At 40.5% G+C, this 14,582-nt stretch overlaps 1 protein-coding gene across 4 annotated transcripts in view; it reads right to left on the bottom strand.

The window, feature by feature from the left end:
* Positions 1-14,582, bottom strand: part of EXOC4 (exocyst complex component 4) — an 804,929-nt gene that overhangs the window by 48,454 nt on the left and 741,893 nt on the right. For all 4 annotated transcript variants that reach the window (XM_055590952.1, XM_055590951.1, XM_055590953.1 and 1 more), the window contains 2 exons: positions 12,230-12,408; positions 8,792-8,951 (listed from right to left, as the gene is read on the bottom strand). In XM_055590952.1, coding sequence (XP_055446927.1) covers positions 8,792-8,951; positions 12,230-12,408 — 339 coding nt within the window. The remainder of the gene's footprint in view (positions 1-8,791; positions 8,952-12,229; positions 12,409-14,582) is intronic.

The raw sequence follows: 14,582 nt of genomic DNA, 5'->3' as shown, positions 1-14,582 counted from the left end.
TGATTACCTCGGCAGTTTCCACTTTTCGGCTTTTATGAATAATGCTGCTCTGAACATTTATGTACACATTTCTGTGGAGATATAAATTTTCATTTCTCTTAGGTATATACCTAGGAGTGGAATTTCTGGATTATATGGATGCCAAGTGACGTGGGTTCGATCCCTGGGTCAGGAAGATCCCCTGGAGGAGGAAAAGGTAACCCACTCCAGTATTCTTTTTTTTTTTTAAGTTTTATTTATTTGGCTGCACCAGGTCTCAGTTGCAGCATGTAGGATCCAGTTCTCTGACCAGGAATGGAACCCCAGCCGTCTGCATCAAGAGTACAGGGTCTTAGCCACTGGACTACTGGGAAGCCCCTCACTCCAGTATTCTTGCCTGGAAAATTCCATGAACAGAGGAGCCTGGTGGGCTACAGTCCATCGGGTCTCAAAGAGATGGACACGACTGAACACACCCATGCGTGCGCGTGCACACACACACACACACACACAGTAACTCTATGGCTAACTTTTTTAGGAACTTACGAATTGTTTTCCAAAGCGGTTGCACCGTTTTATATTCCTATCACCAATGTATTGATATGAATGTTCTAGTTTCTCCACATTCTCTCCAACACTTGCTATTGTCTGTCTTTTTGATTACAGTAATCCAACACTTGCTTTTGTCTTTTTGATTATAGTAATCCTAGTAGCTGTGATGTGGTATCTTATTGTGATTTTGGTTTGCATTTCCCTAGTAACAAATAGTGTGGAGCATCTTTTCATATGTATCCTGGCCATCTATATGTCTTGTTAGACAAATGTTTATTAAATTTTTTGCCCATTTTTTTTATTAATAGATTTTATTTTTTCCCAATAGTTTTAGACTAATAGAAAAATTGGGAAGATAGAACAGAGATTTCCTGTATAACTTATACCCAAATTCCCTATTATTAACATCTTACATTAGTATGATACATGTAGCACAACTGATGAACCTATATTGATAAATTATTAACCGAAGTCCATAGTTTATTCCCATTTCCTTAGTTTTTAACTAATGTCCTTTCTCTGTTTCAGAATCCTACCCAGGATACCACATTACATGTACTTATCATGTCTTCTTAGGTACCTCTTGGCTATCACAGCTTCTTAGATTTTCCTTGGTTTTAACAAACTTGACAGTTTTGAGGAGAACTGGATGGGTATTTTGCAGGATCTTCATGTATTGGAATTTATTTGATACTTTTTATTATATGAGTCATGATTTATGCATATTGATGCTGACCTTGATCACCTGGCTGAAATACTATTTGTCAGACTTTTCCACTAGAAAGCGACTCCCCCACATTCCACATGTACTCTTTGGAGGGAAGTCATTATGTGCAGCCAGCCTTAAAAAGTGGGCCTCTACCTGTAGATTAGCTCCATAATCTATCTGGAATGCTTCTGCACAGATTTTTCTCTTCCTCCTTGTTTATTACTGTATTCAACCATTTACATCAGTATGGACTTACGGACATTTACTTGACAGCTTGGGTTGATATTCAGTAGTACTTTGTTTATTCTGTTGCTCCAATGGTCCCCTCTTTGCCATTGGGGCACAGTAACTCTATGGCTAACTTTTTGAGGAACTTATGAATTGTTTTCCAAAGCGGTTGTGCCACTTTATATTCCTTTACAAAGGAATATAGTGCCCACGTTCCAAACAACTGTCCAGGAGCAACGGCACTGGATGCCCAAGACCACGCTCTTGGAATCACAGCGCAAAGTAGAACCACTACACGATTCATATTTCCAGTAAACTCTATGATTAGTCCCAAGTACATACGCTTTATTCCTTATTGCAAAGTGTCCGACTCTTTGCAACCCTATAGACTATAGTCTACCAGGCTCCTCTGTCCATGGGATTTTCCAGGCAAGAATACTGGAGTGGGGTGCCATTTCCTTATCCAGGGGATCTTCAGAAAGTATTAATACTACAGGCTCATCTTGTCTATTTCTTGTTCCAGTCCTACAATCAGTCACTTTCTGCAGGAGCCCTGCTTCCTTTTATTGAACAACAGTACTTAGAACCAGACTGGGGTACTGGGTATGCACATTGCTACTGGGATAGCTTTACCTAGTCTTTAATTAGCTTATTTGCTTTTGTATTATTGAGTTGTAAGAGTTCCATATATATTCTGGATATAAATCTCTATGAGATATGTGATATCCAAATATTTTCTCCCATTCTATTGGTGGTCTTTTCACTTTCTTGATTCAACCTGTTATTGAGTCAAACAAATATGATGTACTGTACTTCTCCATATAAACCTATGTCCTAAGAAGGCAGTTCAGGCAAGATATTTTTCCTCTTTTGTTCCAGGTACCAAATGGTTTACTCTCTATCATTGAAGATTTTTCTGTTGTCTTCTGTGGAGTAAATGTTCCCACTCCATAGTATGGGTACTATATATAGGAGATACAGGACTTGGTTAAGTCAACATGTACAGAACAGCTTCAAAGCTAACTTGGAGCTTCTGGAAGAGGAACTGGGGCTAAAGAGGGGTGGGGCACCTAGGAGCATTAGTTGCTCAGTTGTGTCTGACTCTTTGTGACCCCATGGACTGTAGCCCTCCAGACTCTTCTGTCCTTGGGAATTCTCCAGGCAAGAATACTGGAGTGGATTGCCATGCCCTCCTCCAGAGGATCTTCCCAACCCAAGGATTGAACCCAGGTCTCCCATATGGCAGGTGGATTCTTTATTATCTGAGCCACCAGGGAAGTCACCATTGGTTAGTCTCTCTCTAAGAGTGATCACAACTTTGCTTCATCATGGGAAATGGATGAGTACCTATGCTGGGAAGAGCAGGGCTTTCTTTCTAACTATTCAACGAGAAAAAAAGAGGCTGCCAATTTGGTCTTTTATATATCACACTAGAATCACACTAATTGCATTTCTGTTTGCCCCGAATGCTTCAGACCCTACTACGGAATTGAGGAGTGAGCTGCTGCTACTGCTACTGCTAAGTCACTTCAGTCGTGTCCGACTCTGTGTGACCCCATAGACGGCAGCCCACCAGGCTCCCCTGTCCCTGGGATTCTCCAGGCAAGAACACTGGAGTGGGTTGCCATTTCCTTCTCCAATGCATGAAAGGGAAAAGTGAAAGTGAAGTCGCTCAGTCGTGTCCGACTCTTAGTGACCCCATGGACTGCAGCCTACCAGGCTCCTCCATCCATGGGATTTTCCAGGCAAGAGTACTGGAGTGGGGTGCCATTGCCTTCTCCATGAGGAGTGAGCAGCCTTCCCTAAATATGTTCCAAGTTTGTTGCTATACTAGGTAAGTTGTAGGGCAGATAAAGGAATGCAAACCAAAGCATTTCAGATATCTGATCAAGTCTACTAGGGGCTGATTCTCTATCCTGAGCTCATTTAACCTACTGGCAGCATTGAACACAGATGAAGACACTCTCCTCTTCAAACATTTTCTTCACTTCTAGGACACAAACCTCTCCTGGTTATTTTCCTACTTCATTGGCTGCTCCTTTTCAGGTTCCTTTGCTGGTTCTTTCCCAGTATTCCAACATGTAAGCAGTGGAGGACCCAAGGACCAATGCTTGGTCAGCCTTTCTTTCTGCTCTACTCATTCTCATTGCAGTCTCACTTCTCACCCTGTCTCACGGCTTTAACATGACTTTTATAAGCTAATGAACCCCAAACTCCCATTTCCAGTGTATATCACTTTCCTGAAAAAGCAGAGACATCACTTTGCCAACAAAGGTCCATATAGTCAAAGCCATGGTTTTCCCAGTAGTCATGTATAGATGTGAGACTGGACCATAAACAAGCCTGAGCGCTGAATAATTGATGCTTTAAAACTGTGGTGCTAGAGAAGACTCTTGAGAGTCCCCTGGACAGCAAGGAGAGCAAACTAGTTAATCCTAAAGGAAATCAGTCCTGAATATTCAGTGGAAGGACTGATGCTGAAGCTGAAGCTCCAATACTTGGGCCTGCTGCAAAGAGCTGATTCACTGGAAAACACCATGATGCTGGGAAAGACTGAGGGCAGGAGGAGAAGGGGGAGACAGAGGATGAGATGGTTGGATGGCATCATCAAGTCAATGGACATGAGTTTGAGTAAACTCCAGGAGTAGTGAAGGATGGGGAAGCCTGGCGTGCTGCAGTCCATGGGGTCACAAAGAGTCAGACACGACTGAGAGACTGAACAGCCACCTCTTTCCTGAACTTTAGATTTGTACATCCAGGTCTCTCTTCTTTACCTCTATTTAGACATCCAATCAGCATCTCAAACTTCATATTTCTAAATCCAAACTCTTGATAGCCTCTTTGTATTTGCCTGCCCCCTCAACTCAACTTGCCTTTCCCGTCGTCTGGCTCATTTTCATTTCAATAAATGAAAACACCATCCTTTGAATGGCTCAGAACAAAAATCTTGGGGTCATTTGTTCACTTCCAATCCCTTAACAAATCCTGTTATCTCTATATTTAAAATATATCCTAATCTGTCCATTTCTCATCCTCTCCACTGCTACGATTGTGGTCTGAATCACCACTATTTTTCACCCAGATTATTGCAATAGTTTTCTAACAGATCCTTCTGTTTCTGCCCTTGTCTGTAATTTCCCCTCCTCAGGAAAAACAGAAAATCATCTATTTTCCACATAGCAGCCAAAGTGACTCTTTTATAACATGAGTCAGATCATGGCATTCTTCTGTTCCAATTCTTCTAATAGCTTCCAACCTCAAAGTAAAGGCCAATGTTATTACTGGTCTTCACGATCTCAGCTTCTTTGATTAAATCTCTGACCCATCTCTTATTCTTTCCTTGTTTATTTACTTCAGCCCTACTGGCCTTTCTTCTGTTCTTTAAATGCTAAATACATGCCCCTTTCTAGTTCTCTGCTCCTAGTGCTCCCTTCCTCAGAAGCTCCTCTATATATTTACATGAACTACTCTTCTTTAGGTCTTTCCTCAAATGTTACCATCTCATTAAGAACTTCCCTGAACACTCAAAATCACAAATTACCTTCATTATATCTGAATACACTCTATTCTTCTTAACATCGAATTTTTCACCATAGCACGTATCATCATCTGGCGTACTTTGTATCTTACTTATTTATTAGTTGGTCTCTCTTGCCCATAATAATGTAAATTCCACAAGGGTAGGACCTAGAGAGGATGCACACTCAATAAACATTTGTTGAACAAATGAGTAAAAGGATTCCTTTTACTTCCTTATGTGATGGGACCTCACCACGTCCTGAACCTTAGCTTTCATTTCCTTATCTGTGCCAGATTAAATAGTGAGAGAGATATCAGTCTAAAGAGAACCAAAAAGACCACAGAATCAAGGAGAGATAATAGAGGTAACAGGAGAGATAAAGGAGAAAAGAGGCAACTGTAATGAGAGAGACCAATACAAAAGGGAAATGTGGGAAGAGATGGAAGTACTAGGAGGAAAATTCTGGGATTTTTTTTCCCCCAACAATGGCTTCACTTGAACTATAAAGGCTGCCAGATTCATTACCCTGGAGATGGAAGTACTCATTCAGACTTCTCCCATTACTCCTGGCTAGTGGGTTGCTTCGAAGCACGTGACAGTTCAGGGTAAGATGTTCTTTGATGAAGGCAATTAAAGGGCACACTCAGAGTGGCCTTCCGCTTTCTAGCTAGTCTGTAGTGATTTTCCAGGACAAAGCCTCTTTTTGAGCCTGAAAGTCAACGGTTGGGTCAAAAACATAGCAGAGATCATTACCATAGGGGACAGGGTCTCTCAGCAGTTCTGGTCACATTATGGGTTATCTTGAGCCTTTGCTCACCCAAGATTTATTCCTATTAGAGATTAGTTGGACCAAAGGTGTGTATGAAGAAAGAGACAACAATACCATGAGTAGAAGAGTTAACATAAATGGAATGAGTCCAGATCTCTCATTTCTTTATTTTGGAAGACTGTTCTATTTTCCACTGGTCAGGAAGGCTGTGCAAGTGAAAAGCTACAAGAGCCTTGCAACTTCTTGTTAAGTAAATTTTCTGACACATGGCAACTAGTGATTAATTACTACGTTAGAAGATAACATTCCTATAGAGGTTTGCTGGAAGTACAGATGTTGTCTATGCTTGATTAGACATTGCTTAAGGAATGCTGAGACACACTGTTGCAGTCTATTATTTCTGGCTATTTTGGTATCACTCTTATGTTTATTTTACATCACTTCACATTCAGTAGAATTGATGGAGCCCATTTCACAAAACCTGTCCCTACCAAAATCAAGAACAGGGAGAAAAAAAAAAAAACCAACAAGGCTATAAAGTGTACTTAGTATATGTGTATGTAGGAGAGCAAGAGAAAATGAAGGAGAAAGAGCCTATGAATAGTTAGGGATGCAGTATTCCTTCTTGTAACACTTTCTAGAAAGAAAGAATTGCAAAGGAGATGCTCTGTTTCTCAACAGCCTGTAAGAAAATGATCTCACGTCAGCTGGTTAAAATGTTCGGGATGTTAAAGATAAACTAGACTTTGCCATTATCCAAGCTCCTTACCACAAAAAGAAGCCTTGATTTGATACCTAGTCTTTCATCCAGTATACAAAGTGAGCACTTATCTGGTTCACACACTGAGGAAACAGAAAATCTCGACTTCCTGGAGCTTGCAAGTCTAGTAAAGATGTGTCTTTCTGAACTGTGATCAGGACAGAATCATCTAATGCTATGTACTTAAGCTAGCCTATCTCCTCTCAAAATCCATGAACAGTAATGAGAGCAGTATCTCTCCTAAGTGGTCATCTTTTAGCTTATAGCCACTTCCTTGGATATCACCCCCAAATCCAACCGTGACAGGCATGGCTTTGCTGAAGAAATGCTTTGCTGGTAAATGGCCCATCAATGTCAACCTCAACACTGCCCATTCATCATTTCATTATTCAGATGCTAGGGTTTTCAGTATGTGTGCAGGCCCCATAGTGTCTGTCAAAAGCTGTGTTAATTTACTTACTTCAGCAAAAAAAAAAAAAAAAAAAAAAAATCATTTAAAAAAGGATGATTGAATTTAGGAATTATATTCCTCAGAGAATTAGTAATGCTTCTCTGTATCCCTCAGGCCTCTGTGTTCTTAACTTCCCATTTTCAATGTTATTATGAATAGACTAATTCAATAATGAGATCATTCCCCATAAGGGAGGCCAAATAAATGCAGCATTCAGTCACACCTGCTTTCCCTAATCTGAGCAAGGAACGCGTTCCACCGAATTTAGCCTAACATAGGGAATTTAATGAACACACACACTCAAACAGAAAGAAAACGACAGAGAAGGAGGACAGAAAAGCAGAACAACAGGGTAGCAATGGAACAAACGAGTGACAACTTGGAGAAGAAAGGTGAAAGTGAAGATGTATGGCTATATGATTTCAAGACGAAGATCCTAGCATGGATGTCTTAATGACTGCCAAAGTAATACAGCATTTCATCATCCCCAGAAATTTCTCAAGAATTATTTCGAATTTTATTAAACTTCTTCAGGAATCAAAAAGTCAAGTGAAAAGACACAGAAAGACTAAATAATAGGCAGGAGCATGCCGGACTATTAAAAACAGAAAACTTCCCAGCAATAAAGGGGTTCATGGAAAAATTCATCCAGGTATAATCAGCAATAAAACACCAACACCATAATCGTCATCCATCCTCTTCAAAACTTCTAAAGTTCTCATTAAAGCCCCAAAGATCCACTGACTTAAGAAAGGTATGAGTAGCGTTGAGACCACATAAAGAGAGAAGAAGATTAACTCTCGCATTTGAAAACGAGTATTACAAGCAAACCCTAAAAACTGAGATCAGCAAACCCTGAAAAGAGAAAGTCCAAACACTATTTAAAAAAAATAACCTTCAGTTACATGAAGGAATAGCATGGAGAGTGATGAGTAACCATTTTCTCCCCACTGAAAGGAAGAAGTGGGGATGGATTTCAACTGGGAAAGACAGAAGAGATGAAGAAATAGATTCATGTAAAAATACATTCAATACATGTTATTTATAATGAGAGAAAATGTAAAAAATCCCAATGTCTACAAATCTGCAAATATTAATAATCAGATAAATAAATTATGATTTACTTACCCCATGAAACATTTGTTCAGGCATTAAAAAGAGTATTTTCAAGGGGCATTAATGGATATGGAAAAAACCATGTTTTCAAAGGTTACTAATGATATAGGAAAACACAAATTAAATGAACAAAAAACCCATTAACAATTTTGTAAAGAGAAATGATACACATGCCCACGAATGAGACTCACCTGTACACACAGCACATTCATAAAAACCAGGAGAAAGTATATCAAATATTGCATTTTTAGATTAAAAGTTTATGAGTAATGTTTATATTCTTTGTATTTTATGTTACATATTTTATGCAATGAGCACACATTACTTTTACAATTAGAAAACAAAGTTACTGAAGTTCTGTAGTAAAAGACCTTAGGTTAGACAATAGGAAAAATAACCTGTTTCACAGTCATTAAACATTCAATAGAATTTTATAGACTTACTTCCCTATTACCAAAGGACATCTGTTAGTTCCATTTTTTTTCCTTTTCTAATATTGAGGTATAATTGACATATTAGTTTCAGATGTACAGTGTAATAATTCAATATATGGATATATTGTGAAAAGATCATTGCAATAAGTTTAATTAACATCAATCATTTTTTCATTTTTTAAACTAGCTTTTTAATGATTAAGAATCCATTTTTATTAATGATTTGGTAGAATGCTTTGGAACACGAACTGAGTCCAATCTACCCTCTCTTACCTCGCGAAGTCCAGGTCTGCCTCCCGTGACATGGTGATGTTGGTCAAATTCTGCTGCAGGACAAAAATGTTCCTACACATTTTCTTGATGCCAGACTCACTGATGCGCCGGAAGTACTGGGCCCCATTAATAAGGATGCAGGAGATCAGGTGTCCCAGGCCTGAGGGATCAGCACAGGGTGATGGGGAGGGAGGAGACAGATTAACGCCTTCTTGAAGAAATGGACACACAGGATTCCTCTCTCTAGTCCTCAGAAAATGTAAGTGACCAAAGAAAACTTAGCTCTGATGGTTGGACCACCTGATCTTACAGTGATTTTGGAGTAGTTAGATACTGCCCAAGGAGTTACAAGTGGGGAGGCTTCATGCTGGTAAAAAACCGGGTACATCCACAGTTTCTGCACTGCCATATACAGCTAAAGCCACAGGCCAAGGCTTAAGAGTATATGCTGCTGCTGCTAAGTCGCTTCAGTCGTGTCCGACTCTGTGCGACCCCATAGACGGCAGCCCACCAGGCTCCCCTGTCCCTGGGATTCTCCAGGCAAGAACACTGGAGTGGGTTGCCATTTCCTTCTCCAATGCATGAAAGTGAAAAAATAAAGTGAAGTCGCTAAGTTGTGTCTGACTCCTAGCGACCCCATGGACTGCAGCCCACCAGGCTCCTCCGTCCATAGGATTTTCCAGGCAAGAGTACTGGAGTGGGGTGCCATTGCCTTCTCCGGGAAAGTATATGCTAGATTGTTTTAAATTACTGCGTAAAACTTCTGTTTTCCTGTTGAGCTATTTTAAAGCAGAGAACACCATATATAAATACTATCATCTGTTTAGCCTCCTTTTCCTCCTACAAAACAGGTAGGGGTTGTACTTTTGTCTCAGAAGTTGATTGGGAACCTATGTAAATAAAAATAAAAAATAAAAATAAAAAGAAATTGGACTCTTGGCATTAATGTTAAGATACCTCAACACTGACAATGGGGTATATTTCTAAAGGAGTAATGGGAGAGAACGTAATTCAAAACAAAGTGGAAGGAAAAGCAGATCACACATCAACTGCTGAGTTCCCACAGGACTCCTGTGTAGTTTTCAGGGGTCTTGTTGAGTGAGTTGTTCTCATTGCCAAAGGACTGTCTTAAGGTCTGTGAAATTTGACAAATTGCTGGTTAGGATGTCAGCAAACTAAGAGATCCCATTTCAGGTTATCTTAGGTAATGAAGTTGAGGAATGTTGGTTCAGAACAACCCAAGGAACATGTGGGTTACCATTTTTAGAAGTTAGATTTTAATTCTAAATGCTTGGAACTAAGTAAACCTCTCTTCCTCCTTCTCTTATTCTTACAAAGTTGGACTCAGGCAAGATATTTTCTCAGAAATCTCAAGTTAGTCTGACTAGTCGAGAATAGTCTACTATTTTTGTCTCAGGGTGCAACTTCAGGTTCAAAGGCTCCTTCTGTCTTCAAAACAAGTTTTCCCTTGATTAGGATACATGTAGGAAAAGGACAGGAGAAGGCAACATCTCTTGCTTCAGCTGCTGCTGCTGCTGCTGCTAAGTCGCTTCAGTCGTGCCCGACTCTTAGGGACTCCATGGACTGCAGCCTACCAGGCTCCTCCATCCATAGGATTTTCCAGGCAAGAGTTCTGGAGTGGGGTGCCATTGCCTTCTCCATTGCTTCAGTTACACTCACCCAATGTGGCTTCAAGATGACAAATTAGCTACTCTTATAAGGTGAAGTATAAAGCTTTTCACTCAAAGGGACAGAAACACACACATGGATTTTACATTTAAAGCTAGACAATTTATGTGAAAAATCTCTGTTGGTTCTTTTGCTATGATGCCCTTGAGCCCATAACTTCAGGCAGAATTTTGCTCTGCAGTGGTTTAATGTGGTCTGCCCTAAGCATAGGCTATGAGGTGATGCACTGGTTATAGAGAATAAAAAATAGATTACAGAAATAAATGTATATAATAATTAAGCATGATAAATTATAATAATAAACCAGTTAAAAGTTGGTCTGCTTTGTATTATCACTATACACCAGGAATTTTAAACAGTATCTGTGATTAAATATACCCCTTAAAAAAATAATAAAATATTTCTCCTTGCCACACCAAGAAGACTGAGACCACTGTCACCTCCTCCACTTGGGAAATTCAATAATATGCCCTTGAATTTAGAAAGTGATATGACAGGGGATAGCTAGCTTTTTAAGTAGGAAATTTCCAATTTATGATTTTTTTTTTTTAGTTAAAATCTCTTCTGTGTCAGAGGATTATACCTCTATTGTTTCCCAGAAGGATTAGATGTCAAGAAATATATGGTCCAAATGAGAGGAAAACTCTGGGATGTGAATGGTGACATGTGGGACTTGGAAGAGCCAGTGTCAAAAGCCAGATGGGAATTCTGTGCGGTCAGGAGAGTGATTCTTAGATGGGTCCTAGACTGTTAAGACAGACAGTATGACTGCAGTCCCCAGGACACAGAGCCATGGGGCTGACGGACCTTTTTTTATCACTTATACATTCTGGCTAAAGTCTTTCCGGAACATTCCCTCTCAGAACACTTCTTCATCACTATGACATAATTTAATGAGAAAATAGGATTTTTTTTGGGGGGGGGGTTCTGCACACGGTCATGCATTGACACTTTCTTTCCATCTTCAGGCTGCCACCATCCTTTGCAGTAAGTACCTTCTTGTTTTAAGTTACACTGGCTGAATTCTGTGAGACACCATAGATGCTTTTGGCCCCAGGGTCTATGTACAAACCAACCGAAACAAGAAAAAAGGGGGTATGATTGGAAGTCTTAAAAAAAGGGTCCTCTGGAGGAATCCATCACGCAAATGATTTGGCTGGCCGCTCACTTTTTTGAATGTTGAAGGCAAACACCTTTGGGTAGTACTGCTGTCCACACCCTTCCTTGCTTCCTTGACTCTGAAGGCATTTATGGATGCAGACTTCTCAGATGAGAACTGCTGTTCATCAGTGGTTTCTGTTTTCTCTTCAGACAAGAATTCATTCTCTGAAAGAAAACATCCCCTTCCAGTGATAATTTTAGCCAATGAGGGGATCTCTCAGGGTTCTCTTCTTCTTGCGTGTGTTTCTTTTTCCTTTATGAGCTCCTCTTGAGTTAATTTGTGGTCCACTCCACACATTTACCCAGCTCTCATGAGTGGTGTGTCAAGGAGGCAGCCGGGCTGCCATCTGCCTCATCTTGGATTAAATCTCCTCGTCAAGAAAGAGCAGATGGCAGCCATACTGTTGCCTACCTAGCCATACACAGAGAGGCTAGGTATTGCTGCTTTAATCCAAAAAGCAAAAAACAAACAAAAAAAAATCAAAAACTTTTTTCTACAAGTTTTGAGCTTTAGTAACAGAGAAAAAATCAGGACAACCTTCACCCTTCTTTCCTCCCGAACTCTCAGGGACAGGGGCAGGGTCTGACCTTCAAATATGTACTGGAACTTGTGCTGCTGGAGGCTGGCACTCATGGCTTCTTCAATGGCGCTGATATCTTTGTTGAGCTTCACCACCAGCGGGTCATAATCCATACTTTCCACATTTGCGACAATGGCGTAGTTCCCCTCCTTCGCAAGAGGGATGAGATAGTGGAAACAGTGGACCCTGGAAGAGAGAGAGATGGGGAAAGAAGTTGGTAATGATTCTTCCTGATGAAAACAACCCTCTTCTTGTGACAGAGCACCCAAATATTAAAGACAGCAGTGGCCCTTTAACCTTTTATGTATCCCTCCCCTCTCTTCACCAGAAAGCTATCTTAGTTATTGTATAGAAAAACTGAGTGATCTTGAGCAAGTCAGGTTCTGTGATCCTTTCTTGTTTAATCCACACATTGGGGGCGATGAATAGATAAACTAAAAAATCTTTCCCGTGACAAGACTGCTTGCATAGAGTGAAAAGTATTATCTCTTTCAAGGGATACTGTTGCAGTGAAAATGAGAGGCAGAGGTCACAGATCTCTGAAACTTTGGTTTCCATTGTCATTTGCTAGCTGTGTGACTTTAGGCAAGTTACTTTTTAATCTCTCCACACCTCAGTTATCTTATCTGTGAAATGGGGATGATAACAACACATACCTCATAGGGTGCTCTGAGGAACTACTACACAGAAAGGCACAGGGTGTAGCACTATTATCATGTTTATTATTTATGTTTATTTATTATTACTTAAGCAAAACGCTTACTGAACATGTGTGAATTTGTTAGAAGGTGTGAAAATATAAGACACAGTTTGTGCCATTTAAGATGCCATGGCTTAATGGGGACGACCAAGAAAAAACAACCAAAAGAGGATTTTTCACTCAGAAGCACATGTACCCAGGGTGTCATGGGAGTGTGCAGAGGGTATTAGGAAAGGTTCAGGACAGGAGGCGATACTTGTCTTAGAAGCACATCTGAGTGAGCTGGAGGAAACAGCACATTCCTATGTTGAAATCAGTCAGTCTGCACATGCACAACTCTTAGGTTCTTTTTGGTAGGTATCATTAACTGTCAAGGAAGTCTGAGATGGGGAAGGATTGGCTACTCCATAACCTTTCTATTAAGCTTCAATGAAAGCACATTTCAGGCCAGATTGTTCTACCACAGTTCAGTTCAGTTCAGTCGCTCAGTTGTGTCCGACTCTTTGCGACCCCATGAATCGCAGCACACCAGGCCTCCCTGTCCATCGCCAACTCCTGGAGTTCACCCAAACTCATGTGCATTGAGTCGGTGATGCCATCCACACATCTCATCCTCTGTCGTCCCCTTCTCCTCCTGCCCCCAGTACCTCTCAGCATCAGGGTCTTTTCCAATGAGTCAACTCTTCACATGAGGTGGCCAAAGTATTGGAGTTTCAGCCTCAGCATCACTCCTTCCAATGAACACCCAGGACTGGCCACCCACACATACAGGTATTTACTAAAAACAAATATACAACCACCCCACCCCTCCCCCATCCACTGGCAGGTATAGATCAAACAGGTTTGTTCTGTAAGTTTAGTGATTGTTTTCCGTGCTCCATCTGATCTTGACAGGAAAGGTTTACTGGAAGTAGACAGGATGATAATCCAGAGTAGGGATTCTGTTATGTTTAGAGCTGGCCTCAGGTAATGAGAATATGCCTCAACAAACGGCCACAGCCTTGAACATCATCCCTAATATTGCAACCACAGGCTTAATCATCATCTTGGTGACAGACAATTTACAAACAGTAAATTCACCTTTCTAGTGTACAGTTTTATGAGTTTTGACAAATGCAACCAGTTGTATAAGCATCACCATAGCAAATTATAGAACAATTCTATCACTTCTAGAACTCCACTGTGCCACCCTGAAGTCAACCTCTACTTATACCCCAAGGCTCTTGCAACTACAAATCTATTTTCTGTCTCCACAGCTGTGTCTCTTCTAGAAAGCCATATATATGCAAGTATATAGCATGCAGCCTTTGGGGTTTAGTGTCTTTCAGTCTGCCTCAAACATCTGAGATTTATCCATGTTGCTGTCCATTCCTTGTTATTGCTGCGTGGCCTCCTGCCTATGAATGTGCCATGATTTAACCATCACCAGCTGAGATCAGGGTTGTTTCTTGTTTGCAGTGACTATGAATTAATCAGCTTCACATATAGGTTTTTGTGTAAATATAATTTTCTCTTTTTCTTGGGTAAATATCTAGAAGTGGGATTGCTGCATCACATGGTAAGTGTACATTTAATTTTGTAAGAAACCACCAAATTGTTTTCCAAAGGAGCTATGCCACTTTGCTTTCCTACTAGCAATGTAGGAAAGAGATCCAGTCAC

The sequence above is a fragment of the Bubalus kerabau genome, chromosome 8 (genome assembly GCF_029407905.1).
Source record: "Bubalus kerabau isolate K-KA32 ecotype Philippines breed swamp buffalo chromosome 8, PCC_UOA_SB_1v2, whole genome shotgun sequence".
Classification (NCBI taxonomy): domain Eukaryota; kingdom Metazoa; phylum Chordata; class Mammalia; order Artiodactyla; family Bovidae; genus Bubalus; species Bubalus kerabau.
The sequence above is the reverse complement of the archived record's forward strand: the minus strand, read 5'-3'. Positions and strand labels throughout refer to the sequence as shown.